The 23,909-nt window shown below is 39.3% G+C and overlaps 2 protein-coding genes across 2 annotated transcripts in view; both read left to right on the top strand.

Moving 5' to 3' along the window:
- The window catches only part of LOC148759297 (broad substrate specificity ATP-binding cassette transporter ABCG2-like), a 103,520-nt gene that overhangs the window by 17,835 nt on the left and 61,776 nt on the right, over positions 1-23,909 (top strand). The gene's annotated exons all lie outside the window — the stretch shown is intronic.
- LOC148759298 (broad substrate specificity ATP-binding cassette transporter ABCG2-like) lies at positions 1,222-19,296 on the top strand. Its single transcript, XM_088795364.1, has 9 exons — positions 1,222-1,460; positions 5,143-5,202; positions 5,813-5,927; positions 6,619-6,771; positions 9,112-9,269; positions 12,661-12,812; positions 14,309-14,413; positions 15,371-15,621; positions 19,165-19,296. Exons 1-9 carry the CDS (start codon positions 1,240-1,242, stop codon positions 19,294-19,296), a joined length of 1,347 nt encoding a protein of 448 aa, XP_088651490.1. The 5' UTR covers positions 1,222-1,239.

Below are 23,909 nucleotides of genomic sequence, written 5' to 3'. Positions count from 1 at the left end.
TCCAGCGCTTCCAACCGGGACACCTGGTCCGGCACCTGGGCCATTTCATTAAGCGTGTCTCCCAGGCTATGACACAATGCAGCGAGGAACATCTAGCCCACACGGCTGGCTGTACCCTTCGCCTCCTCCAGCAACTGTTCAGCTAGAACCTTCAGGGCCCTCTTCATGCTGGCTGGAGAGCCATCCATGTCCTCCCACCCCTCTTCGGTGGTCCAGCTCCTGAGAACAGTGTCTACCGGGTACCATACACTGTGTAGGGGCCACCTGTCCTCCTGCCCAGAGTACATTCCTACCTGGCTGGAATGCTGCTCGCCATGCCAGGTGTCCGATTGGGTGGAGGCCTTGGTGCAAGAAGTCCACAACCCTCGGAGCCTACAGCAGCAGCGGGTTACCAAAAGGAAGGTGACGCCTTCTATGGCCAAGAGGGAGGTGTGTCATCTGGAGGCTAGAGTCTCCTAGGCACATCAGAACTCCCGTTCCCGGCGCTGCTCCTCACCGGCCTCCCCAAGCTGAGTGTTCATACACACAAACTGCTCCACTATACTTAGGAGAGTTTTAGCCAGCACCACACCCTGCACACTGCACCATTTGTCATGCAGGGTGTCATGTGGGGTCTCTGGTCCCACTCCCCACATGAGAACGCAGGATATGGTGAGGCCAAAAAGGAACACCCACGGAGCCATAGATAGGGGAGTCATACCACAATATTCTCGCTGGCGGCTAGGTTGGAGACACAGGAAGTGGGATCCACACGATCCACAATCCGCTGTCCACTTCTCTGCCTGCCAGCCAACCAACCAACCAACCAACCAACCAACCAACCAACCAACCAACCAACCACCAATGAAATCACGGCAGTTATATCAGTGGCTAATTGGCTAACTGGTTACAGCTGATGGCCAACTAGTCACAGCTGATGGCCATCTACTACCCAAGCCAGCACCTTTCCACGTGAGGCCGAGAGCCTGGAAACTGCTCTCTGGGACTCTGTCCCCACACCACCGTCACTAGTTTTTCTCTTCTTATGATGAGAACTGTTGAGATCTATTTTTAGCAACTTTTAAGTATATGATACAGTGTTAACCATAGTTAACATGCTGTACATTGCATATCCAGGACTTAACATATTTTATAACGGAAGTTTGTACCCAAAAGGACTTGTTTTAAATGTTCTGTTACCTAGTGTTTACAATCTCATTTATTTGGGCTATCAGCTCACTTTTGCTTTTCTTCTGCAGAATGGCGGAAACTCTCCAGATGTCTTCCAGTAATGACCAAGTTTCTATCTCAGTGTCACAAAGAAACACCAATGGCCTCACCAGGATGCCATCCAATGACCTGAAGTCATTTGCTGAAGGAGCTGTGTTAAGTTTTCATAACCTCTGCTATCGAGTAAAAGTGAAGAGTGGCTTTCTACTTGCTCGAAAAACAGTTGAGAAAGAAATACTAATGAATGTCAAGTACGTGCATGAATTTTTATGTAAATCGCTTTGTTGACATACAGTGAACTGCACAGGTTTTGCCTGTTACAAGTAAGGTGCTATGGACATTTGTATACATGTCTGTACATAGACACATACTTTCATTTATTTTGGCTCAACTGGGAGTGAAACGTTTGAATTACGTGTTAGGTATATGTTTAATTTTTAAAAGAATTGCCAAACTGTTTTTAAAGTGGTTGTACCATGTGAATCTACTTTTGTTTGAGAAAACAAATAAGCAATGTGTCATTTAGTATTTCCTGGGTATGCCATGTGGTTTAGTGGAAAGAGGCCTGGCTATGTGACTTTCCACTTCTTGAATATGGGGACATAATTGTAATCTCTGACTTTAGTTTCCTAATCTGTAAAATAAAAGATCTGTCAATGTACTTTATGTGCCAGACACATTAGGTTCTTAACGGTCTTTATGTCCTTAAAGTTCTAGAAGCAAGAGCTATGTGGTTGAAATGACAATATATTATGAAAATACTAGGGTTTTTGAATAGACTTGTAAATGAGTGGCCTGATTACATATATAGTTGCTTATAATCTATAACAATTTACCCAATGCTTTCCTCCATTATACAGATAGACAGAAACTACTTAAATATATGACGACTCTAGCTTAGCTTAAGGTACGCAGTTGAAGTCTAACGTGATGGGGAATTTAGGATCCAAATCCGTACAAACTATGATGTTCGTTCTCTTCCTCCAGCAACAAATTCCTCACATGGTGGTGGAGTGGGCAGAGGTTTGGGCAAGGAAGTGAGACTAGAACCCAGTTGGTACCACAGTGCTCCTCTTTCACAGATGATAGCCATTAGGATTGTTCATGTTTTTCTGGTTTCTAGAGAACTGAGCCTAATTCTTCCTCTCTGTGGAGTTGGGGGGGACAGCATGTAGGTTTGCTTGAACAACATGGCCTTTGTGTTTTGTTTTGTTTATTTATTTGTTTGATAGGGGAAATAATTATTCATACACAAAACAAGCACCTTTTCCAGCTCTCTGAGACTGGAGGAGTGGTTATAAGAGCGCTTTGCCAGGTATGGCTGCAAACCTGTATAGAATCAGATGTTTCTCAATTTGCTTGATGCATTCTATGGGGTTGTGGTTTTATCTGTTACTAGCAGGCAACTTCTCCCAGAAGGCTAGGAAATAAAAAAATATGGGAGAAAATTTTTGGATGTGTGTGGGGAGGAAACTATGGGGATCTGAGATTGATTGGGTGGTGGTAAGGTCAGGGGCTTGTAGGATTAGATAGACCTTTGCTCATGCAGAAGCACCTTCTGTCATACCTACTTCTTTGTTCCTTTCTTGTGCTGGTTAAGAAACCCTGACTAGGAAAATAAGGAGAGAAATGATAGACACAAAGCTTTTATCTTTTGCTACATGCCTAGTTAGAATTGACTGACCTTTTTGAAAGGTGACAAGATTTTTGTGGAACATGAAAATGAAGAAAGTGTTGGTCACTTCAGATTTTGTGCTAAGTGGAAGGTGACAAATGATTTGACTATGTGCAGGTTGAATAGGTTAATAATGCATAGTGTGCGAGTATACATTTATCTTGCTTATGTTTTAAAGCTAGTATGTTAGTATCCCAGTACACTAAAAGTGTCATCTGCTCAAGGCTTCATAGCATCTTTATGATTCAGTGATATGCTTTACAGCAATAGATTTTAAAAATTTATAATTTAATTTGAGCTTATTTCAATTTTAAATTGTGAAAGAATATAACCCCTTTATCCAGATTCCTCACCTTTTAACACTTCACTGCACTGCTACTCATTTTGTCTCTTTACATGCCCACTGTCTTTAGGATTTTTCTGAACCATTTGAGAGCAAGCCGTCCACATGGTGCTCTATTATCCCTAACTCCTCCACCGTATATTTTCAGAAATAAGGGTCCACTCCTATGTAACCTCTCAGTCATTGTCTAGGATCCGCCCAGGGGAAGCAAAGCCTCATAATGGATGCAGTGGTGGGGCCTATGGGGCCGCTGGTCAACCATGCCCCTCACGTAGCTGACTGACCACCATATCCTGTCTCCTCAGTCTCATCCAATCTGGGATTTTCCTGTTCTGCCCCAGGTGATGTTCACCTTGATCTGGTCACGTTGGTGTCTGCCAGCCTTCACCACAATGTCACCACTTCCCACTTTGTAATTAATAACTATTATGAGGGGAGATACCCTGACATTATTCCCAAACCCTATTCCTCATTAAACCTGAACGCACCTGCTTCAGCTGCCATTGATGACACCTGCCTGAATCAGCAATAACTATCACAATGATAGTTACCAGAGGGTGATTTTCTGTTTTCATCCTACTCTTCTGTGTGGGTTAGTTTGCGTTCTACTAAAAAGAAAAAGCTTCAGTCGTCATCTCTTCATTCATTTACTTATATCAGCATGGGCTCGTGGATTCCCATTTTATTCAGTAGCATTTAGTAGTAATGCATTATCATTATTTATCTCGATAATCCTATTGTTCCCTAGTTAGTCAGTGGGAAAACTTTCATGGTAGGTTCTGGGTTTTGTTGTTTTGAACTCATTTTTTTGTGTGACATATTCTCTCATTCATTGAGTATTTTGTTGGCACTGCAAGAAATTCCAGGCTCACTGTGTGCTTAGCCTCCCTCAGACCTGAAATGAGCTGATGTTCCTTTTTGTGGAGTTTTGTATTTATAGCCATGACCTAGGTGTTTGGAATGTTCATTGCTACTGGGATGTCATACTTTCCAAGCCTTTTCAGTGGGCAGACCTAGGGAACATATGTAGGTAGTTACGTATACATGCATGTAAACCTCTTTATATCTGTGCATATAGATTAAAACCCATGATCTCCAACTCCTATCTAATGCCCCACGGTTATTTCCATGTTTGAAAAACATCTCAGAAAGTAAAACCTGGCTCTCATAATTCTTAGTATACCGTGTTTCCATGAAAATAAGACCAGGTCTTATATTAATTTTTGTTCCAAAAGATGAGTTAGAGCTGATAGTCCGCCTAGGTCTTATTTTCAAGGAAACATGGGAGCTACTGACTAGCTCAATCCATTTTCTTATTCCTTAATATAAGCAATCTCCCCACCATCAGCTGTCTCCTCTCTTCCTTCCACCTCTCTTTGCAGCCTGTGTACTTGGGTGCCGGAGGTAGCTGCACCCCAACCCAGCACTTCCATCACCTTCGCACTAAGAAGGGAAGGTAAAGTCTAATGGAAATGACTGATGTATTATTTGAACATGATATAGTAAGTAGGGAATGTAACTCAGAATTCTTTCCAGTTAGTCCATACCTATTATGTATCTGTAAGTTTTCTCCTACGTCTTGACATTTGTTTTTACTGAAAACATTTGGTTTTCCTATAAGCAATTATCAATTATAAAAATGTACAGACTTCTTTTTGTTAAAACAAATTTTGAATGTCTATTAGGTGCTCAGGGAACATAGCCATTTTTCTTATCAGACCTGACTAGTGATGACTTATTTTGTAGACTAGACTTCTTTTAATTGACTGTTCGGTTTCTTCTTCCTTTAAAAGTTTGGTTGTGCTTGTTTTCTGTCTAATTTCATCAACTTTCGTTGTGTATATTAAACACGATGTTAATTAGTAGAACTGGATTGAAAGTGACCCAGTAAATCAGTCTGTTTCTGTATTTGCAGTGGGATCATGAGACCTGGCCTCAACGCCATTCTGGGACCCACAGGTGGAGGCAAATCTTCGTGAGTATAACGAGTATCAGTAAGCCTTTTCTCTGCAGTGTTAGTGTGCATTGAAAGATCACTTTTAGGAGAGCAGGTCTTTGTTGAGCATTAGTACATGTCTAGTCTGGTTCTAGGTGCTATGGATCCCATGCAGTCATGCCAGCTGTGGTTCTGTCCTAGGAGTAGGAAGTCTTATTAGGTCAGCTTTACTAACAGGAGGTGATAAGGTGATTGACATATAGCTGGCAGCTGTGATTTGAGATAATGGGGTACAAAAGGCTGGGGAGATGGACCCAAAGGCAAAAGTGAAGGCTGAGTCTCAGGTAAAGTGGCACATTGCCTGTGTTGGCTCCCCCAGGATAAGACAGCTGGAGGGCAGAGTGGAAGGTCTATGCTGGATCAGCCAGCAGTGCCTTGCTTTATGTTCTTGGGCTTTATTGTAGCATAGAGTCAAAAAAAAAAAAAAAAAAAAAAAAGAAGGTGAGAATTTAAAATAACAGATAATTATACTGAAACCATAGAATTTTTTGATCAGTTAACTTTCTAAATTGAGCAGAATTTGGATTCAGCATAGCTCAGAGTTATCGCCTGAATGGAAGGAAAAAAAATTATGCATTTCTTTTTATAGGCTGTTAGATGTCTTAGCTGCCAGGAAAGATCCACAGGGACTATCTGGAGACGTTTTGATAAATGGAGCACCTCAACCTGCCAATTTCAAATGTACCTCAGGTTATGTGGTACAAGTAAGTATTCATGGATTTGCATTTTAGATTTGTCCTGTTTCTATGAGGGTAAGTACCATGGCTAATAGTTTGGTATGCTTCCCATTGATGACATGGCATGGGCGTAGAGCCATCTTTCTTTGCACCAGATTTTGATAATCTCCTGTAAGACATAGAGTAGTGTTACCTGAACATGCAGGGAGAATCTAGAATAGGACTCTTGTAAGCACAGTGATGTTAGTTCTCCTGGTGGCATATGACTCTCATAAGGGCCATGATGTCACTTCTAGTTACCGTATTTCCTGAAGATACACTGTTTTACTGTTTTCCTTGTATTTAGCTCTCTTCTTACCCTAGCTTAGAAAGATATTTTGGCAAATCCTTGCATAAAGCAGTCTGGAAATTTCTGCTAGTAGTACATAATCATAATTACCAGTGTTCTATTTAGGGGTTCAGATAGGGAGTGAGAATTATTCCATTAGGTTGCTGCTCTCTGTATATGGAGTTACTGTGATTTGTATAATTGCTAGTTGATCATTATCTGTAACTCACCCTGGGGTATGTTGTTATTGTGGATTAAGTTATATATACTATAGTGACAGTACTAGAAAATTATTCCATTAGGAAATGTCTGCTAGTAGTACATAATCATAATTACCAGTGTTCTAGAAAAGACCTGATTTGTCTTGTTAAAATGCTCTTTTGCCTTAAGGATGATGTTGTGATGGGAACTCTGACAGTGAGAGAAAATTTGCAGTTCTCAGCAGCTCTTCGGCTCCCAAAAACTATGACAAATCATGAAAAAAACGAACGGATAAACAAGGTCATTCAAGAGTTAGGTCTGGCTAAAGTGGCAGATTCCAAGGTAACGTGGAAAAACCTGATGGTATCATCTCCAAGCAATAGGACCTCCGCGGTGTGGATAGTGTAACTCTTATTCCCATTTTTTCTATATTGTGTGTGGTCAAAAGCGGCTGCCTGCTTTAGGGTGAGAAAAGTGACTGGTTAGGTAATATGGAGGTGGGAATGAACTAGAAAAAAAGTCGAAAAATGATTGAATCCTGGAAATGAAGTATGGCATGTGGTCCAGTAGGTAAAAGTGTTCTTTGCAAAGAAAATGTGTCTCTTCCATGTGATTATAGCTCGTGATCATCCCCCACACAAATTGTTTAGGTCCTGTCACATTCAGTATCTGTACACTAACTTCTTTCTTTCTGCTTTCTCCTTCCCCTTTTATCTATTCTTCCTCTCTTCCTCCAGGGGACTTTGTTGCTTTGGAGGTGTATTTCTGGAATTTATAAATGACATGACTCCGTGGGTTCTTCCTCTGTGTGTTTCACTTTGCTATAATTTGGCTTCCAAAATTATTTCATTCAAATTGGTGCTTATTACTAATTTGTGTAGCACTGATGTTGTTTTTCTATAGGGTTTCTTTTGGCACTTTGTCTCGCATCCATCTCTTCCTCCCTCTCTCCCTTCTGCCAATATTACTGGCATGTGCTGGGCTCTCTTAGGTTTTATAGGTAACAGTTATTATCAAGAGAGTCAAGAAGAACTCCTTATATGGGTTCTGCAGTATCAGGAAGAGGAAATGAGACGAGTGAGTGAACTTTACAGTTGATGAATAGATATGGACGATTTGCTGGGAAGATTTTTGAAGCTCTGGGTGAAGATGAGCTGTTTAGATTCTGATGGCTCCTGTTTAATCCCCTGTGATACCCTTTACTTAGAGGGAATGAAGACTGGGGTATTCTTCTGGCTGCTGCATCATACTATACTTTCTGACAGTCTTTTCTATAAAGTATATTTTGCTATATTTTGTTTGGTAGAATACCTCTGAGATACTACCATGTACCACTTATTTTTGTTTCATGAGTGATTGGGTTTCCTTTGCTGGGGCTCTGTTTATTTGATTTTGTCATTCCAGTAAGGTGCTTTCCATTCTTTACCTTTAGGCAGTCACTGCCCTGAGTTCCTTGCATGGATTTCCAAGGAATATAAGCTGAAGACAGTTGTTGACTTCTTAGAATTTATTTATGTAATTGATTGAAACAACACATTAAGAATGTTTACTTTTTATGAAATTTTCAATGTAACAGAAATATAGAGAGAATCATCTCATTACTACATTTTTGACATGATGATAGTATAATTAATATAATTGTATGATTACTAATAACTTTCACCTTGATTTCTCAGTTGTTAACATCTTTTTCAATAATGGCTTCAGGTTTTTCTTTCTGAAGTAATTTAAGCAAAGTTATAAATATCATATTTCACCCCTGAATACTTGTTATTAATTTTAAAAAAGATATGTGGCTATGTTACTGCACTACCATTGTCAACTAACAAAATTAACAATATTTATTATCAGCTATATAGAGCTGACATTCACTCACATTTCTCCAGTTGTCTTTCCATGCCTTTTATAGCTCAGTTGTTATTGTATCAAATCAATGGCATGAGTACCATTTGAATATTCTCTCTAGAAGACTCTTAGTATAAGAATTGTTGCCTATCTCCTGCTTTTCCCCAAATCTTCCTGTTCTCCCAATCGCATACAGGGTCATTGAGTGTTTGAAAAGACTGAGCCAGTTGCCCTGTAGAATATTCTGCCTTCAGAATTTGTCTGAAAGAATGAGTCGAGAATTCTGCGGTGAGTTAGGGTATAAATGGGGTCAGTTTGGGAAGCTTATTGTGATTTATGAGGTGCTAATGTGGATGGTAGAAAGTAAACTTCCTTAGTTGCTACCCCCCAGCTCTTGTAACTCCACTTGAAGACTTTTTTTTTTTTTTTTTTTAGTAGGGTAGAAAGTGGCGGGTATTAGAAGAACTAATAAATTATAGATGTTTTCACTTTTTACTGTCCTGTGTTTAATCTCCATTGTCAGACTGTGATTTTACTATGTAAGGGCTACATCTTTCAGTTCTAACTTCCATCTTAAAGCTAAGCACTTGATATGATAAGGAACATATAGAACGATTTGAAACATGGTTTCATATCAGGCTTAGCCACGTACCAGCTCTGACCTGAGCCTCACTTTAATTAAGGAGAAACTTACCTCCCAGAAACTCATTTATTTGCTGTTCAGAATAAGTGAGGATATGAGATAACGTGCCTCTTACAGGTTTGGCAAGTGTTAGGAGCTCAACAAATGACTGGCTGTGGTTGTTATTGTTAATGTTGATGATAATTGTGTTTTAGGTTGGAACTCAGTTTACCCGCGGGGTGTCTGGAGGAGAAAGGAAAAGGACTAGTATTGGAATGGAGCTTATTACAGATCCATCCATCTTGTTCCTGGATGAGCCCACAACTGGCTTAGACTCAAGCACAGCGAATGCCGTCCTTCTGCTCCTGAAGAGGTAAATGCTATGGGAACATTATTCTTACATTCATGCAATATATGATCACCTGCTGTATACCAGGCATGATTCCTGGTGCAGAAGATTTAGTAAGGAGCACAGAAGACAAATATTTCTTCCTTTTGTCTTGGAGGGGAACAGTCAACTAATAAATGTGTCTCAGGAAAAATGAAGTAGAGTAAGAGTGTAGGGAAGACTGCTGTGGTGGGACTGAGGGTGCTGTATTATGCAGCAGGATGGTCAGGGAAGTCCTCAATGATGTGCCATTGAGCTGTGAGCAAAACCTGGAGTCTGGGGGGAGAGGCTTCTAGTTGGAGGCAGTGGACAGTGGTCCTCAGGCAGACCATGACTAATGTGTCTGTAACATCAAGAAGCCAGAGGGACTGGAATCCAGTGACTGAAAGGGAGTGGGGGTTGTTAGTGTATTAGTTTGCTTGGGCTGCCATAACATGGTACACAGACTGGGTGGCTTAAACAATAGAAGTTAATTTTTTCACAGTTTTGGAGGCCAGAAGTTTAAGATTACAGTGTCATCAGGATTATTTCTTCTGAGGCCTCTCTCCTTGGCTTGTAGGTAGCTGTCTTCTCCCTGTGTCTTCATTTCACCCTCCTTCGGTTTGTCTGTGTCCTGATCTCGTGTTATAACACTAGTTCGTATTGGAATTAGGCTCCTTCATATGACCTTCAAGAGTGTTATTTACCTCTTTAAAGATTCAATTTCCAAATACAGTCACATTCTGAGGTGCTGGGGCTTAAGAATTCCACACCTGAGTTTGGGAGTGGGGTGGGGGATACAATTCGTTCTTCACAGTTAGAATAGAACATGAGATGAAATTGAGTGGGTGGCAGATTACATAGACTTTTGTAGGCCACTCTACGAATTCTGGCTTTTACTGTCCCTAGGTGATCTGAGGTGCTTTTTAAACAGAGGAGTGGCAGCCATATAGAGAACATACTATGTAATTGGGCAAAGGTGAGTGCAAGGAAACCAGTGAGTAGGCTGTTTTTGGTAGCTCAGTTGAGATGATTGTGGCTTTGAGTAGGATGGTAGTGGTGACGTGGTAAGAAGTGGGTGGATTCTGGATCTATTTAGGGTGTGAGTATTAAGAGCATGACTTCTAAGATTTGGGACTTGAATAATGGAGGAATGTAGTGAAAGCAATGGCATTTCCTTTTTTCAATAAGAAGACTGAAAGGATCAGGTTAATAGGATAAGTTATAAAAATTAAGTTGTTGACATCCTTTTTTACAATAATTTATTTTATTTTTTTGTATATATTTTTTTCTTTTTATAATTTTATTGGGGAATATTGGGGAACCGTGTGTTTTTCTAGGACCCATCAGTCATTGTCCCTCAATCTAGTTGTGGAGGGCGCAGCTCAGCTCAGAGTCCAGTCGCCTTTTTCAATCTTAGTTGCAGGGGGCACAGCCCACCATCCCACGTGGGAATTGAACCTTCATCCTTGTTGTTAAGAGCTTGCACTCGAACCAAGTGAGCCATCCGGCCGCTACTCCAGAAGCTCAGTGGAAGCTCGTCGTCTTCAGTCTAGTTGTGGAGGGGGCAGCTTACCAACCAATGTGGGAATTGAATCGGCAACCCTGTAGTTAAGAGCTCATGCTCTAACTAACTGGTCCATTCAGCTGCCCCCAGACATACTCTTCTTATGACATTTCCGACCTATTATTACCTTGTTTTCTCTGATTCCCATGCACTTGTAAGCAAGTCTTTCTGCTTGGATCACAATAAATGTGAAGATGGGAAGATTTCTAAGATTTTCAACGTCTTTAGTTTGAGATCCATCGTACACGTACGTGACAATGCCAAGTAATGGGTCTGGTGTTCAAGTTCAGTTAGAGAATACATCCATGGTGTTTTTATCATCTGCAGCTATGTTAACAGTGTTCATTAGCGAATGATGAATTGATAAGATAACAGTCAGTATTATCATGGCGTTTTAGACTAGTTTGGACACAAGCATCTTTGCTTATGCCTAGAGCTCTAACCAATCTCTCTCCAGCTTCGCTGTGTACACTAATCTCCTGGGGTCTTGTTAAAAATGCAGAGTCTGCCTACAGCTCTGAGGTGGAGAAGAGTCTCCATATCTAGTCGGAGATACTGATACTGATGCCATTGGTCCTCAATAGCAAGGCTCTCACACCAATCCACTTCCCTGCTTCTGGTCCTTTTGCAGCTTCCTGTTGTCTACTGACTAAAGTTCCACCTTCTGAGTAAAGGGATTCATCACATGCTTGTTTTTTGATGCAGACTCTTTCATTAGCTTCTCTCCTCCCCACCCGCCTAACCCAACTCTGCAATGACACTGAACTGCTTGTATTATCCTGAATTGACCTTGGTATCGCACACTTTCTTCCCCAGGTTTCTTCACCTCGACTACTCTTTATATTTCTTCTTGACTTATTACTGTCCGGCTCTTTACCTTATATCATCTTCAGAGGTTATAATCTTCTATTTTGTTTATAAGAAACCCCCAGCTACTTCTATTCCACATTGTATTGAAATGATTGATTTACTGGCCTGATCCTCTTTGAGGCAGAACAAACATGTACACACTGCTAACATATATTAATAGTAGGTGCTTAGAAAATGCTTCAATTGAAGTGATTCTTCGCATATGTAATATATTTAATAACAGTTTTTGAATAGTGCTTTTAGCCTTTGTTTCTTCTATACATAAGTAGCAAATCCTGTGTAAATGTAGTTTAGCAATGTTTTGGCTGCAGTCCATTGAACCCCAGCCCCGCTCCTTGCCAACTGTGACACACTGGGCCAGTTACTAACCTTTAGGCTTATCTGTAAAATGCAGGTAATAACACTGTTGTACTGTCAGTATTGCCTCATAACTGCCTCGTAACTATATTGTAAAATTCAGATGTGGGTACCCATATTTATCAAAGACATAGTAAGTACTCAGCAATGTTAATTGTAGTGTTAGGACTGAAGAATGAATACAAATTCCTATAGGACTGGAAGACTTAAATGATTTATAAGACTGGAGCATCATGATTGTTTTAATATTTAGTCCATAATAAGTTCTCAAATGTGAGTGTACTTACAAGTTACCTGGGTGTTTATTGAAAATATGGATTCCCAAGACCCAGTAGTTCTGGGAAGACTGTTTAGGAATCTGCAGTTTTAATTCATGTTCTAGTTGATATTAGACCGTTTGAGACACTTCAAGAAACCTTCATATTTCATAAGAACATTGGATTTACGTCACCTAAATCTCAGAGATAATAGGAGATGGGAAGTTAGTAAGAGAAAATCAAGTTGAACTAGGAATAAATGATGTAAAGGCTGGAATAAATTCCGCTGCTAAGAGGTGCACGTTTCAGATGTTTAATGACTCGTTATTTTCTCACTTTCAACTAGGATGTCTAAACAGGGAAGAACCATCATCTTCTCCATTCATCAGCCTCGTTATTCCATCTTCAAGCTGTTTGATAGCCTCACCTTGTTGGCCTCAGGAAGAGTAATGTTCCATGGGCCTGCTCAGGAGGCCTTTGGGTACTTTGCATCAGCTGGTATGGTTGCCTTTTTCCTGCAGTGAGATCCTTCCTCAATAGAAAGAGAGCAGAGCAGGACGCTAGTGCTGTTTGATCGTTGGGTAGACATAGTATGGGTTCCACCACTGCAGAACATCTTTGGTCAGTTTAGTGCTAGCATTTTTCTTCATTTTGCAGCACTAGCTTGTTATTTAGGCCTTTTTCTTGTCCTATTTGAGTATGCGTGCATACTTTGTGTATGTGTAGGACTGTTTCTACTGGGCCTCTATCTGTTCTGCTTGCTAGTTCTGGTGACCTTTTCCTAACAGTTCAATAAATATATTAGCCAGTTATCTGTCAGTTGAACATTTTTGGAAAGGCCTACAGTACCCCCGAATTATTTGTGTTCTTGACTCTGTGACAGATCAGTCTTAATCACTATTTTTCCTTACATGGGATGTTGGTCTGACTTTATGAGGGTTCATGGAGATGCTGCTTGCTTTTCTAGTAAAATTAGATTGGAGTGGATATGAGTGACTTACCAGTCAATAGAATGGCTACTCCTGAGCCTGACTTTGATGGACCAACATTTCTGACAGTTTTGGGCTGCCTGGTTCTATTTCAGATAGAAAAATGTAATATTTTTTATGGCCCATTCAGTCTGCTTCATTTTTAGAGATATTTGGATATGATTATAGATGATTCTTCATGACCCCAACTATAATTGTAAATAGTCTTTAGCTGTCTTTCAAAATTTGCTATTGTTGAATGCCTATCATTTAAGACAATCAAGCACACATGTGACTGGTGAGTATAGGGGAGGTGACTCTAAGAATTAGACTATAGAACAAGATGAGTTCAGATGATCTGGCTCAAGAAGTCAAGGTAAGACTTCAAGTGTGCGGTGTTGCTCACGTCCTCTTTACAATTCTGCTCTGGTGATTTGTTCTCCACATTGCAATTCCAGCTGCATATTAAATTTGGATCTGAATTTAGTAGATGGAGAAGGAACCATTGTAATAGTAGGTACTGGCATTCTCGAAGTCTGTAGGTGAGCCCTGACAACCGAGCACGCCCTGGGCTCCTCCCTAACACAGACCTGCTGCACCTCTGCTGGCTTTTGTTTCCTTGCTTTGAGGAGCATTAGTGCTGATGCAGCTTTCTTTCTGTTTTCTTTTTCAACCCATATATTTTTCCCCCTTGGGCCTATATTTAGATTTTTTTAAGAAGTAACGGTAAGAACCAGAGCATATTAACAGGTATTTCAGGTCTCATGAATTACGATGGGTAAGGCTTTGAGGGAGTCCCAGGCTGGTTTGGAGGATGATTTTGCCAGGAGATGGAGAATTATTGAAATATTGTGTGATTGAATATATAAAAAGAAGGGGTAACTTAGTAAGAGGAGAAGAGAGAAAGAAAATGAGGGAGAAGTTGTTAAAATCTGTACCCCAGCCTCACCTACCTTACCCCATGCAAATGAGTCGTTATTTTGCAAGCCCATGAATTTTGTGGACCTGAAGTGCCTTCTTTTGTAGGTCACCACTGTGAGCCCTATAATAACCCTGCAGACTTCTTCCTGGATGTCATTAATGGAGACTCCTCTGCTGTGACATCAAACAGAGAGGATGAAGATGGTGAAGGTATGAGAATTGGTCCAGAGTCACAGATTATCACCTAGTTGAATTAACTGAAGCCTAGCAGTGTGGTAGCTCATTAAAATGTACCTTTGTGAATTTATATTACTAAAGCTGCCTTCAGATGCCAGTTGTCTTAGTACGTGGAGGCTGTTGTAACAAGAATACTATAGACGAGGTGACATATACAACAAACATTTATTTTTCAGTTCTGGAGGCTGGGAAGTCCATCAGGTGCCAGCATATTCAGTGTCTGTTGAGGCCCCACTTTCTGGTTCATAGGTGGGCGACCATCTTCTTGTTGCCTCCTCCCATGGTGGAAGCAGGGAGGGAGCTCCCTGGGGCCACTTCTAAGGGCCCTAACCCCATTCAGGAGGGCTCCATGCTCATGATGTATTTGCTCCTCAAAAGCCCGCCTTTAAATACCATCACATTGGGGACTGGGTTTCAGTATATGAAAATTTGGGGGACACAAACATTCAGTCTATAGCACCAGTCAAAAAGTTTTTGTTGGCCATGAGTGTTGTGTTTTTTATTTAATTTATAAATGACCATTTATCTGATAGTGTCTAAGGGGAGTTTCCATTAAAAATTATGGCATTGTTTATGTAGTGTTTTGAAATAAGAAACGTGGTAATTTATGTATTTGCACATAGTAGAAAGCAAGGATGACATTTTTATATGAAGAATTCCAACTTCCTATTAAGTTTATTTTGAAAGAATCAGGGTGCAGATATTGTATTTAGGAAATGGTGAGTGGTTTGCTGTATCAGTAAGTTTATGGAAGTTGTCAGGTCATTTAACTATACATTTCTAATGTGTAAAACAAGAACAGATCTAATAATGATTCATAGTCAAGCTTTAGAATTGAGATGTTTGGGAAGTACCTATGAAACGGGTTACAGAAAAATGGACTAAATCAGTTATTTTGTTAATGTTTTCCTCTACCACTTTTATACCAAGCCAAGGAGACTGAAGAGCCGTCCAAGAGAGATAAGCCACTCATAGAAAAATTAGCTGAGTTTTATGTCAACTCCACCTTCTTCAGAGAAACGAAAACTGAGTTAGATCAACTCTCAGGGGTTCAGAAAAGGAAGAAGAGTGTAGTCTTCAAGGAGCTCACCTATGCCACCTCCTTCTGTCATCAACTCAAATGGATTTCCAAGCGTTCATTCAAAAACTTACTGGGTAATCCCCATGCATCTATAGCCGAGGTAATCTTACAGAGTCTTCTAATTATGCTCTGAAATGCTCATGTAGCAACATTAGATTCTGACACCGTACATGTTAGGATATTACTATCTTCTACTGACATTTTCAGCCCATTCCATGTGGGATATCGAAACAGTCAATGGAACTAATAAAACATAAAAAAAGTTTTACATATAGGAAATTTTTAAAAAGTGATTTTTGGACTATGTAATTCAGAATTTATGTTGATTTGGACAATCTTTAATAGATCATCACGGTAGAGAAAATTTGTTTTCAAAAATTGTGTAGTAAAGGAATTGTTTAGTCCCATTTGGGTTTTTCTGGTAGCTGCATATGTTTATTTCCTGATTTAGTCAACAAATTTCTTGATCAAGTGCTCCATTTGGGGTCTTGTACATCCAGTGAACACAATGGGTAAAACTGAAAATCCCTTCTCTTTTGGAGCACATTTTCTTATGAGGAGGGACAGCTGGTAAATTCATACAGAAATAAAGTATGTAGCGTGGCAGAAGGTAAAAGGGACTGTAGGAAAGTTTAAACAGAGAAGTGGAGAAAGAAAGAGAGATAGAGAGAGAAGGAAAGGAGAGGGGTAGAAAGGGGTGGTTTGCATTTTAAGTCAGGTGGTCATGGAAGACTTCACCTAGATGTCAGTGAATGCACCTGAATGGAAGAGGGGCTGGTCCATATCTGAGGGAAGAGCCCGTGTGCAAATGCTGTTCCTTATAATTGACCTTTCTCATTTTGGGGTTCTAGTCTTCAGAGAGCAGTAGATGCCTAAAACGGTGTGCAACTGACAGAAAGGTAGTAAGCACACGTGACTTCTGTTAAATAAGGGTATCATTCACTGTCAGATTAATTTTGTCTTCGTTATGATGAAATAATGTTTTTTTTTCATCTTTTGGTTGGTCTATTGATAGTTGTTTATTACTCTGTATGGATTTTGTATTATTTGAAGCCCTCTGCCATACAAAACCTAGTATTTTCAGTTCATTGGTCACATTTCTAAGGAAATCAATTTAGCCAGTGATTTTTGGGATTGTTGATTTTATTACCAATCATTGAATTTCTGTTGACTACCAAAAGATGGCATGAAGTTGGCTCTATTACTGACTTCTTACCACGTGCACCATAATTTTCAAAGTTTAGTACTGTTGCTTTCTAAGTTTTAATACCCAGAGCCTAGATTACTCTTTGAGATGTACTGCTGTTACTCCCAACATTTTGGGACTTGTTATTTGACATTGTTGTCAGAACGTGAGCACTTTTGTGTACTATTAATCAAGGGTAAATTTTTGTTTCTTTAGAGCAGATTTGATGTGTTATTTTGAAACAAGTCTGTGAATCATGTCCACCTGGTTTCCCATTGGTCAACAGTGAGATGATGTAATGGAGTTGATTCTTCCATGTGATTCATGCATTAGATTTTTTTACTTCGAAAATAAATTTATTTTGGCTCTCAAAGTGGTTTATAAATGTCCTGTCCAATTCACGTATATTGTAGTTCTGAGCAAGACCTGATTAGAGTGTGGAAATATTTCTAATATACCACGATTCTGCATCTTTTGGTGCTCGAGTTCCTTCAGCTGCAAACCCCAGGCCTAGTGTCTCCAGGTTGCCAGTTCAGCCTACTTGCCTCCTCAGTGAACTCAGTTCCACAAAAGGAATTCCAAAATGTTCAGAGCAGTGGTGACCTCATACAATAGGGATAGAACCTTGCATGTCCCTGAGCATCTGCTTAACTGGAGCATTACTGTTCAGATTTTTCAATACTGGTGTATTAGATTAGGGCAGCAGTTTGTCAGTTATTTTTGTAAAGGGCAGGTAGTGATTATTTTAGGCTTTGCAGGTCATGTGGTCTTTGTCTCATGCAGTAATCTCGTCCATTTTAGTGAGACACAGCGGCCATAGATGATACGATACATGAACAAGTGGACATGGTTGTGCTCCAACTAAACTATTCATGGACAGTGAAATTGAATTTCACATGGCAAGAAATATTCTTCCCTCTTTTTTTCAACCTTTTAAAAATGTGAAAACAGTTGTTATCTCCTGGACTGAACAGAAATACACGGTGGACCCTGTTTGGCTTTGTGCTATATCTCACTGACCCCTGGTTTGGGTTTTTAATTTTCCATGTATGTCATTTTCTTCTCTAAGTGTTTGAAGGTATAGCTATTAAAACGTTTTATGGCTGATAAATCTTGTATCTGTTGTCTTAGAGCTTTACTTAGATTTGAACTGGTCATTTACATGATTCAGACTTTGCTACTGATAATGCATTTAATGAAACGTATTTGGAAGATATTGGAATGAATGGATTCTGTGTAAAAAGATTTAATGTACATTTAATGTACCAAGTGTTTCCTGATCAAATCAAGTTGGAAAATATTATCTTTCGAGATTCATCTATGTTATTAGCATATTAAACATTTTGACAATGCATTAATATTTTTGTGACAGCCATAAAAATCTCTCAGAACTCACCTTGAGAAATATTGGTAAATAAATTTGAATAAAGATAGAATCACACATTTAGAGAATTTCTTTTTTTTTCTTTTCTTCCTGTTGAAGATAGAGATCAGATACACAGACAAGGATTCTTTGCTCCATTGTGCAGTGTTTACTTTATCTCTTTGCTTTTCTTAATGCAAAAGGAAATAAAGATGCACCTTGTAAAAGCATGACAGTATTGTGGGATTAGTCATTTTGTCAGTATGTTTGAAAGCTGACTTTGAAAATACTTTTAGAACTTTGCGACCTGTAGGAAACATCCCAACGTTAATCCTGATTCTCTTTTAGTAGAAGATATCAAGTTCGAATGCAAAAGAAACAGCATGTGGAGTGTCCAGTTTAAAAAGTCTCAATATTCTTAAAGTTATACTGCATGAAAGTATAGACGTGTATACATGAGCATGCTTATATGTTGATGGAATCATCCTAATTTGTTTTGGAATCTTGATCTGTTGACATGATGTACAGTGTTCTCTGAGGATAATTAAAATATGCCAGGGCAATAGATTTTTTTCAAAAAATTTTCTGTCTTAACAAGGGAATTTTTAAGGTTGTTTCAAATCATATTCTTTCCAGACTGTGGTCTTCACAAAGTAGCCCTCACAGATCATGATTCTTTTTCAATTTCAATTTGATTTGCTTCATGCTAAAAGCTTGCTTGACAAGTGACTTCAAGTCTTGGTACCGTTGCACTGTTGTAGTCCTGAGATTTTTGTTTTTCTTTTTGAACTTTGAAGATTCCAAGTACAAGGTTGGATATTTTATTTTCTATTGATTATTCTTTCTTACATTTTGTATTTAATACAATTTAAAAGTACAATAGGTAGAAGTTCCTTAGACAAATTATATCAGAATGTAATTCTTAGGCTTTGCTTATAGAAGTGTCCTTCAGAGACAATTTTATCAATCTTGAAAATAAGTGATGTTTACTTAGTTTTCTTAGCACTCATCCAACACACTGAGTAAGTGACAGTAGGTCAGCGTGGCAAACAATTGGCGGCTTAGTTCTACACTGTGGGCCGTGGGCCCTACAGGCTGAATGTGCTGGAGAAGTGACAGGAGACTGGGTCATGGAAGCACTTGGGAGCCCTCAGGGAAAGCTGACTGAATGCTTTGGTGACAGTGACAATGCAGTGAATTTTCCATGCAAGGCGGACTCTCCCTAGGAGGATAGGCAGGCATCCCCAGCTCACCCCTATTTCTTATTGTGCAAAATTCCATTGTTAGATATTTTATGTGTGCTTTAAATTTTTTATTTAGTTTTATGTTAAGAGTAAAGGTATCCTGTTTTTACTCGACCTCTTGAAATATAAAACTATGCATGTTCACTACCAGAAAATTTGAGAGGTCAGGCCAGAAATGATTGTCATTTCAAGTTGATTTTATTCCCGAAATGACTCTGTTATCGCTTGCACTGCTCTCCTACTCTGTGTGGCATTCCAAGTACCCGTAGCCTGAACTGGACCCTGAACTGCCAGTGCCACGGAAGCACTGGGAGGAACCGTAACTTTTCCCGTAGTCTCCTTTGTTCTCCTGACAGGCCCCCCAACACACAGAGAAGTTATTTTTTATTTTAATTTAGACAACAGTCTAGTAATATACACAGTTTTACATTTTCCCAAGCACTCTGGCCAAGCTATTTAATTTTCTATCTCAATTGAGAGTTTTGATTATTGCCATGTATATTATATTATAATAATAAATAGTATGTTAAGTTTTTTCTTTTAATTGAAACTCTTCCTCCCTTTTTTTTCTGTTGGAAAAGATAATTGTAACAATCATCCTGGGATTGATTATAAGTGCTGTTTTCTATGACCTTAAAAGTGACCATACGGGAATCCAGAATAGGTAAGTAAATTTGAATTTTGATTTTGAGAAAGTGCAGTTGCTTTTTTCAAGTTAATGCTAATCCATTAAGAGTTTGAATTTCAGAGAAGTACGGGATGAATTGCAGAGTAGGATAAGTCAGTGAATTGAAAGTTTACTGGGACTGTTAATTATAGTGTGTGTGTGTGTGTGTGTGTGTGTGTATGGTGGTAAAATATACATAACACAAAATTTGTCCTGGTTACCTGTTTTTAGTGTACTGTTAAGTAGCATTCATTACGTTCACATTGTTGTGCAAGCATCACCACCATTCATCTCCAGAACATTTTTTTTCCATTTTGCCGAAATAAATCTATGTACACATTAAACAAAAATCCCCATTCCGTCTTTCCCTACTCCCTGGCAACCGTTATTAGACTTTCTCTGAATTGGCTCGTCTAGGTACCTCATGTAAGTAGAGTAATAAAGTATTTACCCTTTGGTTACTGGCTTATTTCCCTAAGCATAACATCTGTAAGGTTCATCCATGTTGTAGCATGTGTCAGAATTTCTTACTTTTAAGGGTTGAATAATACTCCAGTGTATAGATGCAGGACATTTTGTTGATCCATTTACCTATCCATGGACACTTGGGTTGTTTCTACCTTTTGGCTATTATGAATAATGCTGCTATGAACATGGGAACACAAATCAGTATCTGTTTCAGTCTCTGCTTTAAATTCTTTTGGGTATACACCCAGAAATGGAGTTACTGAATCATTTCATAATTACATTTATTGTTTTATGAAGAACCACTATTCTGTGTTTGCGTTTCTTCCAGCAGTGTATAAGGGTTCAATTTCTTCCCAACCTGTTGAACACTTATTATTTTATTTTATTTTTGACTTTGTAATGGGCACCCTAATTGTTGTGAAGTGGTATCTCGTTGTGTTTTTGATTCGCCTTTCTCTACAGATTAGTGATGCTGGGCATCATTTCATGTGCTTATTGGCCATTTGTATATCTTCTTTGGAGAAATATGTATTCAAGTCCTTTGCCTACTTTACAGTTGGTTTTTTTTTTTTTTTTTTTTTGCTGTTGAGCTATAAGAGTTCTTTATATAAGAGTTTACAGGATATTAATCCTTACCAGAAATAAATTTGCAAATATTTTCTGCCATTCTGTGGACTATTGTTTCACTTTATTGATAGAGTTCTTGGATACATAAAAGTTTTACATTTTCTCATAATTCAATTAGTTTTTTTCTTTTGTTGCCTGTGAGTTAATTTTCTTTCTATTTTTTGATTTTTTTTGACGTGGGGAGGTAGATAGGACTCCACAGTATCATGGATTACTACCTTGAAAATAATTAGAATACATTAAATTCTTTAACAAAAACCATTTAGTGTTATAAAATAAATTCTTATAATTTAGAAGGAATTTCACTGTCTGCTAGTCTGAATCATTATAAACATTATTGTACTGTTACATGAAAAACTTAACAAATTGAGCTGAATTTTGCCGTGTAGCCTATTTCTGAAATTAGCTTTTCCTTTGAGACTAGGCTTTTTATGTGTCTAGAAAATTGCAGAGCTGCTTGTGCACTGTGTCTGGCTATATTCCATTTATTTATTATTTATAAACATTGACTTTTATAATAGCCTGTTGTCTAAGTGAATTCTATTTATTATTATTATTATTATAATTTTGGTGCTATAAAAACTTATCTAGTGTCTATGGTCACTGTTTTGGGGGCTGTTTACTTGGGTTTGAATTTTTTTACATGCTCTTATTTTTGTGCCATATAAATGATGTGTCACTTAATCTCTTTTAGCTCTACTTAAATCCTCAATGTCACGTAAGTTATTTGGTTATGAAGGGATCCCATCACCATTTCAGGGATGTTAGCATGCTTTATATAAAATTTATATTTCCATCAATGTGTTGATAAATAGTGCTTTCCTTTATAAACCTTACTTATTTCCCTGAGAGAGAAGCACTAATAGTCATTCTTTTCTTACACATGCACAAATTAATTTGTCCTTCATAAGCATGATTTGCTTTCTTTTTGAGCACGTTGGAAACCATGTTGGTGGTGTGTTGTGTAGGTTTTGCTGATGATTGTATTGTCAAAGTGTGTAGTACAGTATCGATGGAGATTTGCCGCCCCTGTTTTTCATTTTGCCTCCTCATATCTTAGTTTCTTCTTTACTCAACTTTGAAAAAGTGGTTAACAGAGCTCTTTAACCTTTGAATGCTTTATTTGGCATAAATAAAACCTTTGCATGCTTTATTTGGCTATTTTTCTGTTCATACATTAGGACTGGTAGTCAGTGTTTTTGTTAGTTAAAATTCAAAGTGATAGTACTTTTATCACCTATGTAATCCTCAGCTTGGGAGTCATAAGGAGAACCACAAACAGGGTAGCTTAAACAATAGAAGTTACTTCTTACCCTTCTGGAGATCTGGGTGCCAACGTGGTCGGGCTCTGATATTTGCCCTCTGCTGGCTTGCTGCCCCTCCTGCTGTGTCTTCAGTGATGCAGACAGAGCTCTGAGGTCTCTCCCTTTCCTTCTAAGGGTGCTAATCCCTTCATGAGGACCCCACCCTCAATTCATTAGATTCATCTAAACCTAATCACCATCCAAAGATGCCGCCTCTAACTATCATCACGTTAAGGGTTAGGGCTTCCACGTAGGGGTTTTAGGAGACACAGTTCAATCCGTGGTAACCCAGGACCCTGAATTTCAAACTGTGCTACATGGAGTCCCAGGGGCACCACTCTGGAGGCACAGGGATGGTGAGAGACCTGAAAGGGCTCACACTTCCCTCTCTGTTTTAACCAGAATGGTTGTTTAACGTTGTATCATTTGAAGAAAGAGTTTCACAGGTAGGAAATTGATTAAAAATGTTTAATCGATGCAGTGCTTTAGTTCCCTGTCTCTCATTACAGAGCTGGGGTGCTCTACTTCCTGATAGATAACCAGTGTTTCAGCAGTGTTTCAGCTCTAGAGCTCTTTGTGGTCGAGAAGAAGCTCTTTATGTGAGTATGTCTCTGTTCTGGGAAGGGGGCTGTCCAGTGTCGGGACTGTTGGTCAAACTGGTCACATCCAATTTCAGACCCCAGATTACTTCCTGGGGATGACTAGTGTTAATTGAGAAAAAGCCGCCAGAGACTGGAAGGAAAAGCAGGAGCATGTGGGGCCTGAGACCAAAGGAGAAAGGCGGTTCAAGATTAGGGCATAGCCAGCAAATGCTAATGATGCAGAGAAAGCACAAAATAAAGAGGCTGCAAAGGATCTTTTGTTTTTAGCAAATACGAAGTCATGATGACCGTCAGAAAAAGTTTGAGGGGCTTGGTAGAGAGAAAGTAGTGGGTCAAACATACAATTGAAGGTGGGTGGGTAAAGGTGACAAAAAACATAGGGCAAGCTTAGCCCTCAATGAAAGGGAGAATAGATAGAGCCAGAAGGCAGCCTTGAAAGAAAGTGCAGGCTGTTTTGTTGTGTTTTTCAAATTTGGAAGACACTTCCCTATTTTTATATGTTTCAAGAAAGCAATCATTAGAGAGGGAAAGATTGAAGATATTGGTGGAAGAGATTGGAATGACAGGAAGAATTGTGGGACAGAGCGGGATCTAGGACTTCAGAGGGAAGAAAATAGGATTTCATAGCTGACAGGGACGTACAGTTGTCAGGCACAATCATTGATGGGAGGAGCGCCGTTTTATTTTTCATCGTGACGTGGAAGGGGTAACCAGGGATTAGTGAACGGAAGCTGCACTTGGGGTGTGGAGAACAGCAGTGCCACCTTCTTCACAATCAGAAGTGGGGAGAAAGAAAACCCTCTCTGACCACTGGGATCAGCGGCTCACGTGCTCTTCTTCATGTGAGCCAGTGTCGGAAGAGGGAGGACATGCAGAACCTGTTTACCTGGAGTGGGGGTCCCCAAGGGCAAAGTGGATGCCATTAGG

This window comes from Rhinolophus sinicus, chromosome 1 (assembly GCF_057876585.1).
Source record: "Rhinolophus sinicus isolate RSI-liver-muscle chromosome 1, RSI-T2T, whole genome shotgun sequence".
NCBI classification, from domain to species: Eukaryota; Metazoa; Chordata; class Mammalia; order Chiroptera; family Rhinolophidae; genus Rhinolophus; species Rhinolophus sinicus.
The sequence above is the reverse complement of the archived record's forward strand: the minus strand, read 5'-3'. Positions and strand labels throughout refer to the sequence as shown.